General features: G+C 42.2%; 2 protein-coding genes across 3 annotated transcripts in view; one reads left to right on the plus strand and one right to left on the minus strand.

Annotated features, from left to right (window-relative positions):
* SETDB2 (SET domain bifurcated histone lysine methyltransferase 2) overlaps positions 1–5,907 on the minus strand; it is a 92,488-nt gene extending 86,581 nt beyond the window's left edge. Inside the window, exons 1-3 of the mRNA XM_074984245.1 lie at positions 5,768–5,907; positions 4,230–4,581; positions 2,869–2,952 (exon numbers count right to left, since the gene is read on the minus strand). Of these exons, the coding sequence (XP_074840346.1) occupies positions 2,869–2,952; positions 4,230–4,263 (118 nt within the window). The 5' untranslated portion in view covers positions 4,264–4,581; positions 5,768–5,907. The remainder of the gene's footprint in view (positions 1–2,868; positions 2,953–4,229; positions 4,582–5,767) is intronic.
* Positions 5,908–6,127: 220 nt separating this feature from the next.
* The window catches only part of CAB39L (calcium binding protein 39 like), an 87,343-nt gene continuing 79,373 nt past the window's right edge, over positions 6,128–14,097 (plus strand). The window contains exon 1 of one of the 2 annotated variants that reach the window (XM_074987760.1): positions 6,128–6,282. The gene's annotated coding sequence lies outside the window, so the exon portion shown is untranslated. The remainder of the gene's footprint in view (positions 6,283–14,097) is intronic. The other variant, XM_074987775.1, reaches the window with a different exon arrangement.

Raw genomic sequence — 14,097 nt, forward strand, 5'->3', positions numbered from 1 at the left:
CAGTGTGCAAAATTACCGGGTGACCCTTAAGTGAACAGCCATGCTCGGGCATGTTAGGGTGAATTGCATGGGCACTTGAACAATGCCGTGAGGTATGTGGGGTGGAGGCAGGTTCCAAAGACCCTTTTGAATTGTGATAGGGAAATGTGCCTTAGCACAAGAGGCTAAACCACAAACTCCTAGAACTGAGGATCCAAGTGAATTGGGGAAGTCTAACCCAGTTAGCAATGGTCTTTACTGACTTGCTTGCAGACTGCACTGTCTGCAGCCACGCCCGCAGTCTAAAACTTGACAAACAGGAAAACCCTATACAGAAAAGAGCCATGGCCTCTGACCTAGCAGCCCAGAGGTGCCAGCTGCATACCTTAAAAGGGAAAAAGAAGTATGGGATGCATGGTTGTGTAAAAAGGTGAGGGGGCTGAGAGGGGCTGCAGGCAAAGAGAAGCAACCAGGATGTGATGAGTCAGGCCTCGGGAGGAGCCAGCAAATGGCAGATCATAGAAGGGGGCAACAAAGTAAGAAGGAAGAGGAACTCCCGAATCCTGGAGAGACCGGATGCTGTCTGCGACAAGGACTGATCACCCTTCGCCGTTCCTCCCACCTGCTCACGAGTTAAACAGAGTAGTGGGTGAAAAACCTATTGGTACCATGAAGAAATTTGTAACAGTATAGCTTACATAGCCAGATGCAGTGTTTTATTGTTTAGTTCCTGTACCTGCTCAGCTACATAAGTAAAAGTTAGCAGTTGCATTTTATCTCTGACTTTTCTTTTGATACCCTGCCATAGCTATGTGTATTGCTGTGCGTATGTCTTTAGTTTTATGAGTCTGTAAGGGTCACGTGTAAGGCTGAGGCAAAGATGCCCCAGGACCCCCGAGAGGGCTTTGACCCAATGACCGGGAAGTTCTGAAAGCAAGCTGCCTCAGCTGGGAAGCGTGGTCCGCTGAACCTCCATGTTCTACAGAACAGAGTGTTGTTTGTATCTGTACATCACTTTCTCCTATTAATCCTTAAGTCCTATCCCCTGAAACTCAAAACTCACACTTCCTGGGGATAGATAACAGCTTTTAGAAACCAGGATAGATAACAGCCAATGAATTCCACCACCCCGTGGGCTATTTTAGAGAACTACTAGGAGTTAGAAAAACCCCAGGGGGTGTTTCTTTTCCTTTTGGGTGTAATCCTATTCCTCCTGTTAGTAGTGTGGGGTAAGCCACAGCTATAATTAAGTCAGTTTCGTAATAAATAGCACAATCACTCTCAGTGGAGCGGGTCATCACTGAGAAGCAGCCCTCCCTTTTCCGCAGTCCAACACTTCACCCACCTCTCACCTCCACCCTTATTTAGGACATACAGCACAGCTTATTTGCTCCTCAGTCAGTACCGGGCAAACCAGTAGAAACAATAGTAAAGAATAAAATTGTCAGACACATAGAAGAACATGATTTGTTGAGCAAAAGTCAACATGGTTGCTGTTAAGGGAAGTTGTGTCTTACTAATCTATTAGAGTTCTCTGAAGGGGTTAACAAGCATGCGGACAGGGGGGATCCAGTAGACATAGTATTCTTAGATTTCCAGAAAGCCTTTGACACAGTCCCTCACCAAAGCTCTTATGTAAATTAGGTGGTCATGGGATAGGAGGAAAGATCTTTTCGTGGATTGGGAGCTGGTCAAAAGACAGGAAACAAAGGGTAGGAATAAATGGAAGGGGGTAACTAGTGGCATTCCTCAAGCGTCAGTCCTGGGACCAACCTTGTTCAACTTATTCATCAATGATCTAGAGAAGAGGGTAAGCAGTGAGGAGGCAAAGTTTGCAGATGACACCAAACTGTTCAGGATAGTCGAAACCAAAGCAGACTGTGAAGAACTTCAAAAAAATCTCAGCAAACTGAGTGACTGGGCAGCAAAATGGCAAATGAAATTTAATGTGGGTAAGCGTAAGGTAATGCACATTGGGAAAAATAACCCCAATTATACATACAATATGATGGGGGCAAATTTAGCTACAACAGATCAGGAAAGGGATCTTGGAATTATAGTGGATAGTTCTCTGAAAACATCCACGCAGTGTGCAGCGGCAGTCAGTAAAGCAAATAGGATGTTAGGAATAATTAAAAAAGGGACAGAAAATAAGATGAAGAATATCTTACTTCCCCTATATAAAACTATGGTACTCCCACATCTTGAGTACTGTGTGCAGATGTGGTCTCCTCACCTCAAAAAAGATATATTAGCATTAGAAAAGGGCAACTAAAATGATTAAGGATTTGGAACGGGTCCCATATGAGGAGAGGCTAGAGAGACTGGGACTTTTCAGTCTAGAAAAGAGGAGACTGAGGGGTGATATGATAGAGGTATATAAAATCATGAATGGTGTGGAGAAAGCGAATACAGAAAAGTTATTTACTTGTTCCCATAATATAAGAACTAGAGGACACCAAATGAAATTAATGGGTAGCAGGTTCAAAACTAGTAAAAGAAAGTTTTTCCTCACATAGCGCACAGTCAACCTGTGGAACTCCTTACCAGAGGATGCTGTGAAGGCCAGGACTCTAACAGAGTTTAAAAAAGAGCTTGATAAATGTCTGGAGGTTAGGTCAAAGATGGCTATTAGCAAGGGGTAAAGTATGGTGCCTAGCCTTTTGTCGAAGGCAGGAGATGGACGGCAGGAGACAAATTGCTTGATCACTGTCTTCGGTTCACCTCCTCTGGGGCGCCTGGCATTGGCTACCGTCGGCAGACAGGATACTGGGCTAGATGGACCTTTAGTCTGACCCAGTATGGCCGTTCTTATGTTCTTGAGCACTACTTATTTACTTCTACCTCCCCTTGTCCCCCAATAACAAAAAGAAAATGAGATGACATCACCTTCACCTCCTTCTCCACTGATACTGCTATGAGGCTCTACATCGAGGCATTCAGATGTTACTGTGACAGGTGCAGTATAAACAGCTAGGTAAAAAGAATAGTGATTAGATGCTTTTGATTCATACCAGTTTCTGCAAAAAGCTGCCATTCAGCTACCTTTAACTGCAGAAGGCAGTTGAAAGAGCACCGTGTGAGACGATACTTACAAGGGAAAGAAAATCATTCCACTGTCAAGGCTACACAAACTTTGAGACGTGGCCGTGGTAAACTGCTACTAAAAGCAGCAAGTTGAAATGGAGTCAGTAAGATTGTATTCATTTTTACGCAAGAATCAGGTCCTATCAGCCCAAAAGTACCCAAGTGTTGCCAGATTAGCTATGCTTTCTATAGTCAGCTAAGCATGTCCATTTTCTGCTCCCTTTCTGCGTATGAGTCTTTTTTGTTTCTGTTAAAGTTGCCAGACAGCAACTGCATTGATGGTAAACTTCTCCAGAAAGAATGGCAGACCCAAAGACTCTGGAAAAAATCCTGAATTTTGACCCCAAGAGATGTACAGCAAAACACAGATAACTCTGCTTGAACAGTAGGTTATAAGGACACATAAGATGGCACTCTGTCTCCATAGCAAGCATATAATGTTTGTCACGAATGTTAATGTGGACAGAGTGCTGAATAAAGAGTACAAGGTGTGTGCTAGAAATACAACCAGAAGGCTGTGTCTACATTAGCCAAAAACTTCGAAGTGGCCATTTCGAAGTTTACCAATCAAGCGCTGAAATACATATTCAGCGCCTCATTAGCACGCGGGCGGCCACAGCACTTCGAAATTGATGCGGCTCACTGCCGCGCGGCTCGTCCAGACGGGGCTCCTTTTCGAAAGGACCCTGGCTACTTCGAAGTCCCCTTATTCCCATCTGCTCATAGGAATAAGGGGACTTCGAAGTAGCCAGGGTCCTTTCGAACAGAAGCCACCTCTGGATGAGCCATGTCAATTTCGAAGTGCTGCAGCCGCCCACACGCTAATGAGGTGCTGAATATGTATTTCAGCGCTTCATTAGTAAACTTCAAAATGGCCATTTGCATGGCCATTTCGAAGTTTTTGGCTAGTGTAGACATAGCCAAAGTGTTAGAGGAAAATCAAATTGCTTCCGGTCCACTGTGATATACACCTTTAAAAAAAACTCAGTGGATTTAATCAAATGTTGGTTGCTTTAAATCACTTGTTTAATTAGGTTGGAGTCTGGTTTTCATATTAAATTGGGTAGGGTTAGCCAGCCTTTGTTAAAGAAAACTCTCTCAAAGAAACTGCCTACTGATGATTAAAAATGCTTTTTTTCCCTAATTAAAAAAATAAAACTTACGTTTTTCTTCTTCCATCCTTTGAAGTAGACGCATGCAAGTTGTTCTTCAAAAACTATTAGAACATTAACTGCAGCAAATCCAGGCTAGAATAGAACATTATGAACTTGCTGTCCTAAAACTGCATTCCCAATTTATTATACTGCTCTTGGAGGAAGTACCAGATTCCATGCTTAATTAGAGGCACAATTAATTTTCCAGGACAACCAATATTAAGCACCATCAAGTCAATCTTCAGTTGCCAGCCACTCTTCACTGTTGCAATGTGATCTCTCCATGATTCTTTAGCACTTCTTGGGTCTCATAAAACTTTTCATTCTCCCCTGAGCCAAGAAAGTTCCATTCCTCCGTAAACTAAAGAAAAAAAAAGTCTGAAGTAATTTACAATGGTTGTTTCCAAGATCAAGCAAACAGCATTACCCGCCACCAGAAATATGAAAAAAACCACTGCTAAAATAAAAAGTTTTGCAGTATATTTAAAATGGTATTATCAAAGATCCTCCTCCTTCATCCTATTGTGTCGAGGAAGGAGAGCGAGGACAGAACAACCACCACGCCCAGTCTGCACAGGGCAGCCAAGTTGCCTAGAAAATAACTGGTCAGGTTATGCAAAAGACTTACACATAATTGATAATGTTTGATTTACTCAATTGAAAATCTAGCCCCCTCGTAAGGAACTATCAGGAGTGGCTTCAGGAACTGCGTTTCTCTCTACCAGTCATGTTTTAAAAAGAACATTCTTCATTCCTTTGCTGGAAACAGTCATACTATAAAAGGGAAAGAGAGGCTGGTTTATCTCCTCTAAATCTTTTAGCTTTAGTGATCTGGGATTTACTTGTAATAAAACACAATATACAACACACAAAACTGATTTTTATAGTCAAAGTGCACATATGTGGATACATTCTTGCCATCAGACCACGATATTAAGTAATGTCTAAGGACCCAATAGTGCAAACACACAGGCTTGAAACTATGCCACTTGACTAAACTGTATGCACATGTAAGAAGTCTCACTTCTGCACTGGACCTGCAATCAATAATGCACATGCTTAAGTGAGACTTCTTACATACATACATACAATTAAGTCAACAGGTATACACTTGAGCCTAGGTATTATTTTACAGATGAATGGTAGCCAGGCACTCCAACATGACTATTATTCATCTTTAAAACTCTGGGGAAAGTTTCTTTAATAATTACTGCAAAAGATCTAGCACAGAGAGTTATTTAGTTATTAGGAACCCAGTCTGTGAACAGAGAGAGAACTTCAACAATTACAGAGAGGTGCGATCCGATCCCTCCCCTCCACGGCATTTTTCCATCTTCAGAGAGAGCGAGAGGGATGGGAGGACAAATTACATTGGACAGGCACAGCAGCTGTTAACGAAAAGGATACGAAATTCCCAGTCACCCGCAGGGCTCTCTCAATTCCAACCCCACACCAACAGCCCGTTTCTCGGGCCAGGGCAGACCCTGCACCTTTCCGCGCGCACCTCAGGCTCGGCAGGGGAGGGACCCCAGCGCCATGCACTGTACCTTGCCTCCAACAGCGCGCTCCAGCCAGCCCCGAGGGGAGGGGGGAACCTCCCAAGGCAGCAGGAAGTCACCAACCCCGCGCTGGCACCGCTACCCGAAAGGCCACACGCCTCTAATGGGTGTGACTCGGCTCCCCCGTCAGCGGAACTCCTCCCCCCGCCTTCCTTCCGCTGTGCGCACGTGGCCGCCCGGCGTAGGATCCCGGCCAGCTCCGCAGTCACCAATCAGCAACCTCCTCGCCGGGCAGGAGGCGGGTTTCAACCCGCGGTCGGTCTAAAACTAGGAGAGGATTGGACACTCTCAAGTGGCTACTCGTGCCCCGACTACCCAGCGCATGCGCAATGGGGGCGGGAGAAGAGAAGCCAATGGTTCTCCGGAAGGGGAGCCAGATGGGCCCAGGGGTTGGTGAGTCGTCCTCGTCTTTAATTGGCTGTCACTGGCCTCTCGCGTTGCCATAGGGCAGCCAATGACATCGGGTCCTCTGGAATAGACTCGAAGGAGCAGCGGTGGCTAAGGTAGGTTCGTCGGCCATGTTGGGTGAGGTAAAGGGGAGGAGCTAACTCGGCCTGAGGTTGTTCAGTCAGGGTTAGGTTGGGGGCTGCTGTGGGTGCATGGGTTACTCCTGGGGGTCGCATGGGGACGGAGGGTGGATTAGGGAGGCTGGGGACTAAAGCCTGGAGATGGGGGTGTGGTGGTAAAGCATGTGGGTGGGGGAGGGGTTTAGGGGGCTGAAGGGGGACTGAGGAAGCTGGGCTGTGTAAAGCCTGGGGTTGGGGTGGTGGGTTGGGGAACGGGGGTGTGTGGAGCCGGGGGATGGCAGGGGTGAGTTTGGGGGATGGGTGTGTGTGTGTGTGTGTGTGTGTGTGGAGTGGGGGGATGGCAGGGGTGAGTTTGGGGGCTGTGGAGGGGATAAAAGACAGGATGGATTTGGGGGGATAAAAGACTGGGGATGGGGGTGGGGGCTAAAAGACTGGGTGTGGAGTTGGGGTGGCGGGGGGGGGGGGGGATGCTGAGGCCGGTTAATCCTGGGAATGTGGGGAAGAGCTTAGCTCCTGTGCCTGGAGGCTTTTTTGCCTTCAAGGTATTCATTTTTTTCCCGAAGATTTGAATTATTCTGGTCTCTTAGTTCCCATTATGGTGGGATGGCCACCCTGTTGAGAGGGAATGTGGGTAGCTCTTCCTGCTACTGCCCTAACCTACACGCAGGAGATGGAGGCAGCCCCAAGCCTGGGACCTTCTCTTCTTTTGTTTAATATAGCAACCCATACTGTGCCCTTTGCTGTGGTATCTGGGCTTGTTTTCCACTGAACACCCATACAATGGCCTTCCTGTTACGTGGGTTGCTGGTTGAGGCTGGAGAGCTGCCTTTTTATCCTATTTCCATATAGCGTATTTTGTTTCTGTGTAGTGTATTCTGTTACCCTGGCTTGTAAGTCTTACATTACTGCTGTTACTGTAGTAAATAAAGAGTGAGATGATGATGGCTTTTTGTGGGTTGGAAACCCTGGTAGGAGCTGCACCTCCAAAAAGGTGTAATGGAAGGGGGTGGTACTGAGGTTGGTTATGTATTTGGCTGCTGAGATGTGCTTCAGGCTGAGGTGTAATTCAGATTTCTCCCTTTTGTGTCTTACAGTACTCAAGTTTTGTCTTACAGTTTTGGTCTGTTTTTTGCCTTGCAGTTTGCAGTGTAAGACTGCAAGCAGTACTTGCTGTCTCTTACTGCAGGTACAGAGAAGCTTTTCCATGTGTGTGATCTCCTAGACATGGTAATTAATGCAAGGAGTCTCTTGCAGAATAGGGCCTACAAAAGTGTAGAAGGTACCTTAAACTCACCATGATTAAACTACTATCAAGTAATTTTCAGAATTTAAGTGTTTATATATTGAGAAACTGACTTTTCTGCAGAGTCACTCAAATAAACTACCATATGTATATAAGCAGTAGGCACTTATTTCTTTGACAAGTAATATTTATAAGTCAACACAGTAAATGAATTATTTCAGTTGTACTTTACTGTCACCTGTGACTTCTCTTTAGTGCCAATAAAATAAAAAAAATTCTTCCAATGTTTTAGATTATTTATTTAAAATATATTTTACTATAGATTTCATATTGCATTTAAAATCTGATTTTTTTTAAAAAAAGAATCTTACAGAGCATACATGTAACAGTGTACAAGATATTCTTTGAAAAATGCACATTTTTGCAATTTTTTTCAGCACCTATGCCATGCTTTAATGAAATATAACAGTTCATGTTTCAGAACAATTTCATTTTATTCTAAAGAGAAATCTAACTAATAATAATAATAGCCTGAATGCTTCCAGTCTTGCAAATACTCTTTTCCTTCTGAAAAGAGGGAAGGGGGAGGAAACAGGTGTTGCACAGAAAGTCTTTTTCTTGAACTGCTATCTAAATGAGGATACTCCAGATGAATTTGATGTCATATGTTTGCCACTTAATTGTTTAAAACGTGTAGAGCTTGTTTAAAGGTCACATGGTTAGAAAGCCCTTTTCCATGCACGTCAATTACTTAAAAGCGTCCACTACCGAGTTATTAATATGTTCTCAGGAACAGGACTAGGGAATATTTTGATGATAGCACTCTAAGTTAGAAATAGGAACATTTTATTTAAAAAAAATCTTTTTTCATGGCAGTATTGATTATTTTGTTGCTGTGAGCTGATTGTGAAATGAGACAAAATATTTCAACATAAATCTATAACTCTGTTAAACATGACTTCTTTATAAAACAGCTTTGACTTCCGTTTGAAGAAAAGTCTCCCTGAATTTTTATAACATGTTCATATGTGCATCGGAAGCAAAGGAATAATCACTACCAGGCTTGAGTATTTTAACGTGGTATAAAACTAATGACGGAAGTATATTTGTTTATATATTTCATTGCTTGTGAATCTGGGCTCTTCAGCAAACTAAGCACTGCTGAAATATAATAGTAGCCATAAAAAAAAAATTATCATCCAGTTTGATCTCCTATGTAACAAGCCATAGAACTTCCCCGATATAATTCCTAGGACATATCTTTTTTAGAAAAATATCCATCTTGCTTTTAAAAATACTGCCATTGGTAAATTTTTAGTGGGTTGTTACTGTATTAAAAATGTATACTTTATTTCTAGTTTGGGTTTGTCTACTTTCTTCAACTTCCAGGCATTGAATCCCACGTAACTTTTCTCTAATAATGCTCTCTTCAATCCAGCATAGCTGCACAAGAGCTCGGCCTCAGCAGAGGTGGGTGCTGGCAGTAAGGACGCCGCGTCGACGTGCCCCTGCCAGCAAAAAGCCCTCTGTTGCCAGACTTACGCCCTTCAGGCTTAAGGGTCTGGCAACAGAGGAGCTTTTTGCCGGCAGGGGCACGTCCATGTGGCCTCTTTACTGCTGGTACCCCACTCTGCTGAGACCAAGCTGTTAAGTGGCTATGCTACTGAGCTGTGGGACCATGCTAACAAGCAGCCATTTGCAATTTTGAGGCTGCTCGTTAGCATTGGATCTGCCGGGAAAGTCATGCCGTGTAGACCCATCCCTAGTGTCTTGAACCTCCCCACTGTTCTAAGATTTACTGAAAATAAACATTATCAGTCCAATGAGCTTCTCAATCATCTTTTTTTAAAATTATTGGATGCAAGTTTTTTAAACCTGGCTTTAAAATATTTCCCTTTATTACCTGTGATTTAACTGCCTCCTGAAATACTAGTGGAATGGAGAGGGAGAGGTATGCTATGATATCATTGCATTTCTAGATGCAGAATAGGCATTTCTATTGCGCATGTCTGCATTTTCTTCATTTCTGCGGTCAATATTGCAGTATTTGATTTAGTGTGCCTACTAGGAGCAAGCTAAAAGTTGAATTTATGGGGCCCCTGTGTCTGTGCTCCTACCCCGTACTAGGAGTAAGTTTGTTTACAGCCACCAGTTTGTGTGCCGTTATTTAGCTCTAATTTGCGCCTATTGTTTTCTAAGAGCCCATTAAGCAATGGAAGTGTTAATGCTGCTAGATAATATTTACCTTCCCTGGTTTGGCACTGGTGAGGTTCTAAGGGAGCCAAAGTAGAAAGGGTGAACCTCTAATAGTGGTTTAATACTTGTTTCCTTCTGATGGCTGTACTCTGGCTAGTGTGAAATGGATTGATGATTTTAGTCGAGTTCCAAATGGGCAGATCAATTTAAAAAAATGTGTAAATGGTAGGGCTGTAAGCAGAGAGTGAATCTCATCTCTGAAGTTATCCTCTCATAACAAGGCTCAGGCGCAGAGCTAGGCAAGCTTGTACAGTATTGCCAATTCCTGTGCTGTAAATAAAGCACTTGACTAAATCAAGAATTGCGTGCTTTTTATGAAATTAAGTCCAGATATAAGCAACTTGGGGTTAATAATGCTCCCTTATTAGCAGAGCTGTGATGCTGTGTTACATGCTGAATGCACCAGACTCCCTTTCAGCAGTAAAGAAAACATAGGATTACAATATAATGGTTTTTCATTCATTTGATATTTCTGCATAACTAAGAACCATGATCCACACTTGGAAGCTACTGGTAAAATGATTTGCCATCACCATTAAAAGGTACTGATCGGTATCATGCTGCTCTCTCATCTGGTCGTTCATGCACAGAGACCGTAAGTCTGTCAAGTTCTCCCAAAATGCCTGTCTCCTTTGTATGATCAGTAAACTTCCTAGCATCAACGCTCACAGGTAGCATTTCTCCAGGCTCATGGTCTTATTGTAGATAGGACCTTGACCAATAGATGGCACTGTAAGTTTATCTTGCATGTTAAGCCTGAGATCTGCATTTATAAAGAAGAAAATGTAATGAAAATCAAATATGTACAATTCAGAATTGTGAGTTTTAAGGTTCATTATTATGCTATGTAATCTGAATAGTGTTCAGAGTCATTGTGTTCCTAAGACTAGTGAATAAAGGACAGGGCTCTTCAGTTCTAAATTTTGGTCTGTAACAGGTCTTCTGTTTCACTTTGTTCAAATCTAAGCTGACTTGCTGAATTCTTTTAAAAAAAAAAAAAAAAAGAGGGTGGGCAACTTGAGATGTTAAGGCTTTGTTTTTACAGATGCAAGTACATATAATTCCTGTTTTCATCTAATAATCAGACCTTGGTGGGGAAAGTCTTTGTGTCTTGCTGTCTCTTACTGTTGCTTCAAAATGGATGAAATAATACTTATAGTATTCAAGAATTAAGGATACGAGAGTCCTATTCAATTATGCTTTATTGTAATTCAGTCTTTTACGTGATTTTTCAAGAACAATAACATGTTATACCTTTAGATTGAAGGAGAAATAGTCACCTGCAGAAGCCAAATAACACCTTACTATTCTTCCTCTTCACATTCTTCAAAAAATCGAGAATGTTCTGAATAGGATGGTAAGATATCTTTAGGAAACTGGTAGTGTTCTATCACTTTGGAGCATATACTTGGCACAGGTGCAGTTTGAGCAGGTAGAGATGCTGAAATGTGAATATACAGTAAAATTCCTTTAATCTGGTCTCTGATTAGGAAATCCTGATGGTCTGGCAGCTGGCAAAAATAGTCCCATTTACAGAGATGGTCTGGCATACAGTAGTTGCCCAAGATATGTGAGGGTTGTAGTCTACACAGCCCTCGTGTACCTCAAAACTTGCTTAAGTTGGGGGGCTTGGGTGGTGGGTTCAGGCTGTGGGAAAGGGGCAGGGGGTTAAGCCTGGGGTGGGTTTGGGCTGCAAGGGTTGGAGCCGGGGCGTGTGGGGTTGAAGAAGCTGGGAATGTGGGTGGTGGTGGTGGTGGTGAAGTTACAGTTGGGCGTGGGGGTTATGGTGGTGTCCAGTAGTCTGGAAAACTTGGTAATATGGCATCTGTCTGGTCCCAGACGTGCCTAATCAAAGGAATCTTACTGTAAGTATGCATCTTTTCGGTTAAAATCAGCAATATGCCATTCTTTTTTAAATGAGTGGTCATATAAAAAGTTCACATTGTAGAATTGTTTGTGTATCTTTCAGTCTAATTTCTTTCCACACATAAAATAGAAAGCAGAATTATGATTATAAAGGAATTTAGAAGTCATTAATGTGGGTCATATAGAGAGAAGGTACCTTGTATATGTGTTTTTTCCAGAGCAGACATGATTAAGTTTAATCCTGTAATTCTGTTTCATGTGCTGAACCTACTTTTGAAGTATAAAATATTTTAAGGGAAAAATTCTGCTTGGTTTACCTCTAACTTTCACTGTGTGGATGGAAGGATGCCTTTTTAGAAGCTTCCTTGCTTTACATACAGTATGATATTACTACATTTATGTGGAGAAGAGGCCTAGTGCAGACAAATGTTGAAGATGTCAGTGCAGATGAGATCTCCAGAAAGACTTCTGGTGGTTGGGAACAGGGCTTCTTATAATATCTGGCTCTTCCCCCAGGAGGGATTAAAGCCCTGGGATAAGGCTGTCGATCCTGTCTGCAGCTATTGCTGCCTAGACCAGACTCTTGTCTATTAAGCTTCTTATACCATACTTCTCTCTAGTATCTGAGCACTCTCCAGTTGTGCACAAAGCAACTTGATTAGCATCCGTTGTGTGTATTTTTCTCCAGGGAGAGAGATGGGTGCAAAGAAGTGTCTTGTTTTGGTACAGTATTCTTGATTCTGGGTTTCAGTGTTTTTCTGTGAGCGTAAGTACTCTCTCTCTCAGACTGCTGCAGGAATGAAGAGGAACCCAACAAGTGGAGGGGGCTCGGGATTCATACCAAGAATCAGAATTCTTTGGAAAGATCAGTATTGCTTCTTCTCTGAAGTTAAGTTGAACACAAACTGAATAGAACAGGAAAGAATGCAGCCTATGCTTGGGAACACTAGAGGGAGCAGAGGGAGAGAAGGAACAACGTGATCCCAATGATCTGTTTAAATGTTTTTGTAATAGTTTACATGAAGAATCTATTTTAATCCTTCTTTTAACCTCAGCCAAAATACAACAACTCAGCCAAAGCAATTGCAGAAGCAACATCACTGACTCCAGCACTGGGAGCTTGTTAAGTTGGATACCAGCTCTGTGCTCTTCAGAGAAATGAGAAGCTCTACTCTCTTTCCTTCCAGTTTAGTGCAACAAATATTGCACCTCTCTACAGAAACCCAGGATTTAGCCTAGTCTGAGAAGACAAGTCTAGTCACTGCAGCTTGCAAGGTTTAGGTTGAGGGGCTTAAAAATAGCCCTGTTGATGGGCTCTGGGATGAATGCATGCATGCACAGAGAGATTTCCAACCCTGGGTTCCCTTTCCAGTGTTAATGTCACGTTCTTTTTAGCCCCACATCATGGAAGGCAATTTACCTGGGCTCTGAATCTCGCTGTGGTGGGATTTCTTTTTTTTAGCTGTGTAGATGTATCCGTGACGTCCCACACTGTGAAAACATAAATTAATAAATATTGATACAGCCATGAAATTATGAAAAATCACATTCTGCCAAGCCTATTTATACCTGACCTTTTAACAAAGAAATACTTCTAGAAACTATTTCTAAAATTATTTTATTAGAGCTACTTACATGTGGATGATTAAGTATTGAACTCGAGTGTAATTTAGATTTATAAAATTGTTTCTTGGCTCTGCAGCTTGAACCATTTGTGGTTCAAAGCTTTTTAGCTTTCCTTTTGTCATTGTGGGGAAAAAAATAAAAGGCAAATGTGCTAACTTTTTTTTGAGTTGTTTTGGTTTTTTGCTGTAATACATGGAAGTGCTTTAAGCTAAAATAAGAATTTTTTTTTTAAAAAAAGAGCTTTTAACCCATAACTTCAGCCTGAGATCTGCATTTATAAAGAAGAAAATGTAATGAAAATCAAATATGTAGAATTCAGAATTCTTTAGCGTGTGCAAGCAAGTTCAGTATATTTTGACAAGACTACAAGTGTTGATTGTTCATTGTTAATTAGCACTCAACTACTGAGTGACTTACACACTGAAACCAAATTCCACATTAGATAGGTGGTACATAAATTTTTTTGAAAATCTTCAATATTTCTCCAAGTGCACTAATCGATTGAGGATGAGGCAGTTTCATGCAGCCCTTCAAAATAATCATTTCTGCATGATGTGTACATGCACAGAACTCCCATTAAGAGGATTTTCTCTAGGCAGAAGACCAGGCCCTAGTGGAGTGCATGCAAAATGTAATTGCATCTCTTACTACATTTTAGATATGTTGTAGGTCTTAATCAAAAGATGGCACTTATAGCAACAGTATGTCCATACATGTGCTGGGTGTGTTTGTGTGGAGGGAAGAGACTGTCAAATAATTTGGAGCTAAGAATCCCACTTGGTGAAATGCTTCTTCCTGCA

This window comes from Carettochelys insculpta, chromosome 1, assembly GCF_033958435.1.
Source record: "Carettochelys insculpta isolate YL-2023 chromosome 1, ASM3395843v1, whole genome shotgun sequence".
NCBI classification, from domain to species: domain Eukaryota; kingdom Metazoa; phylum Chordata; order Testudines; family Carettochelyidae; genus Carettochelys; species Carettochelys insculpta.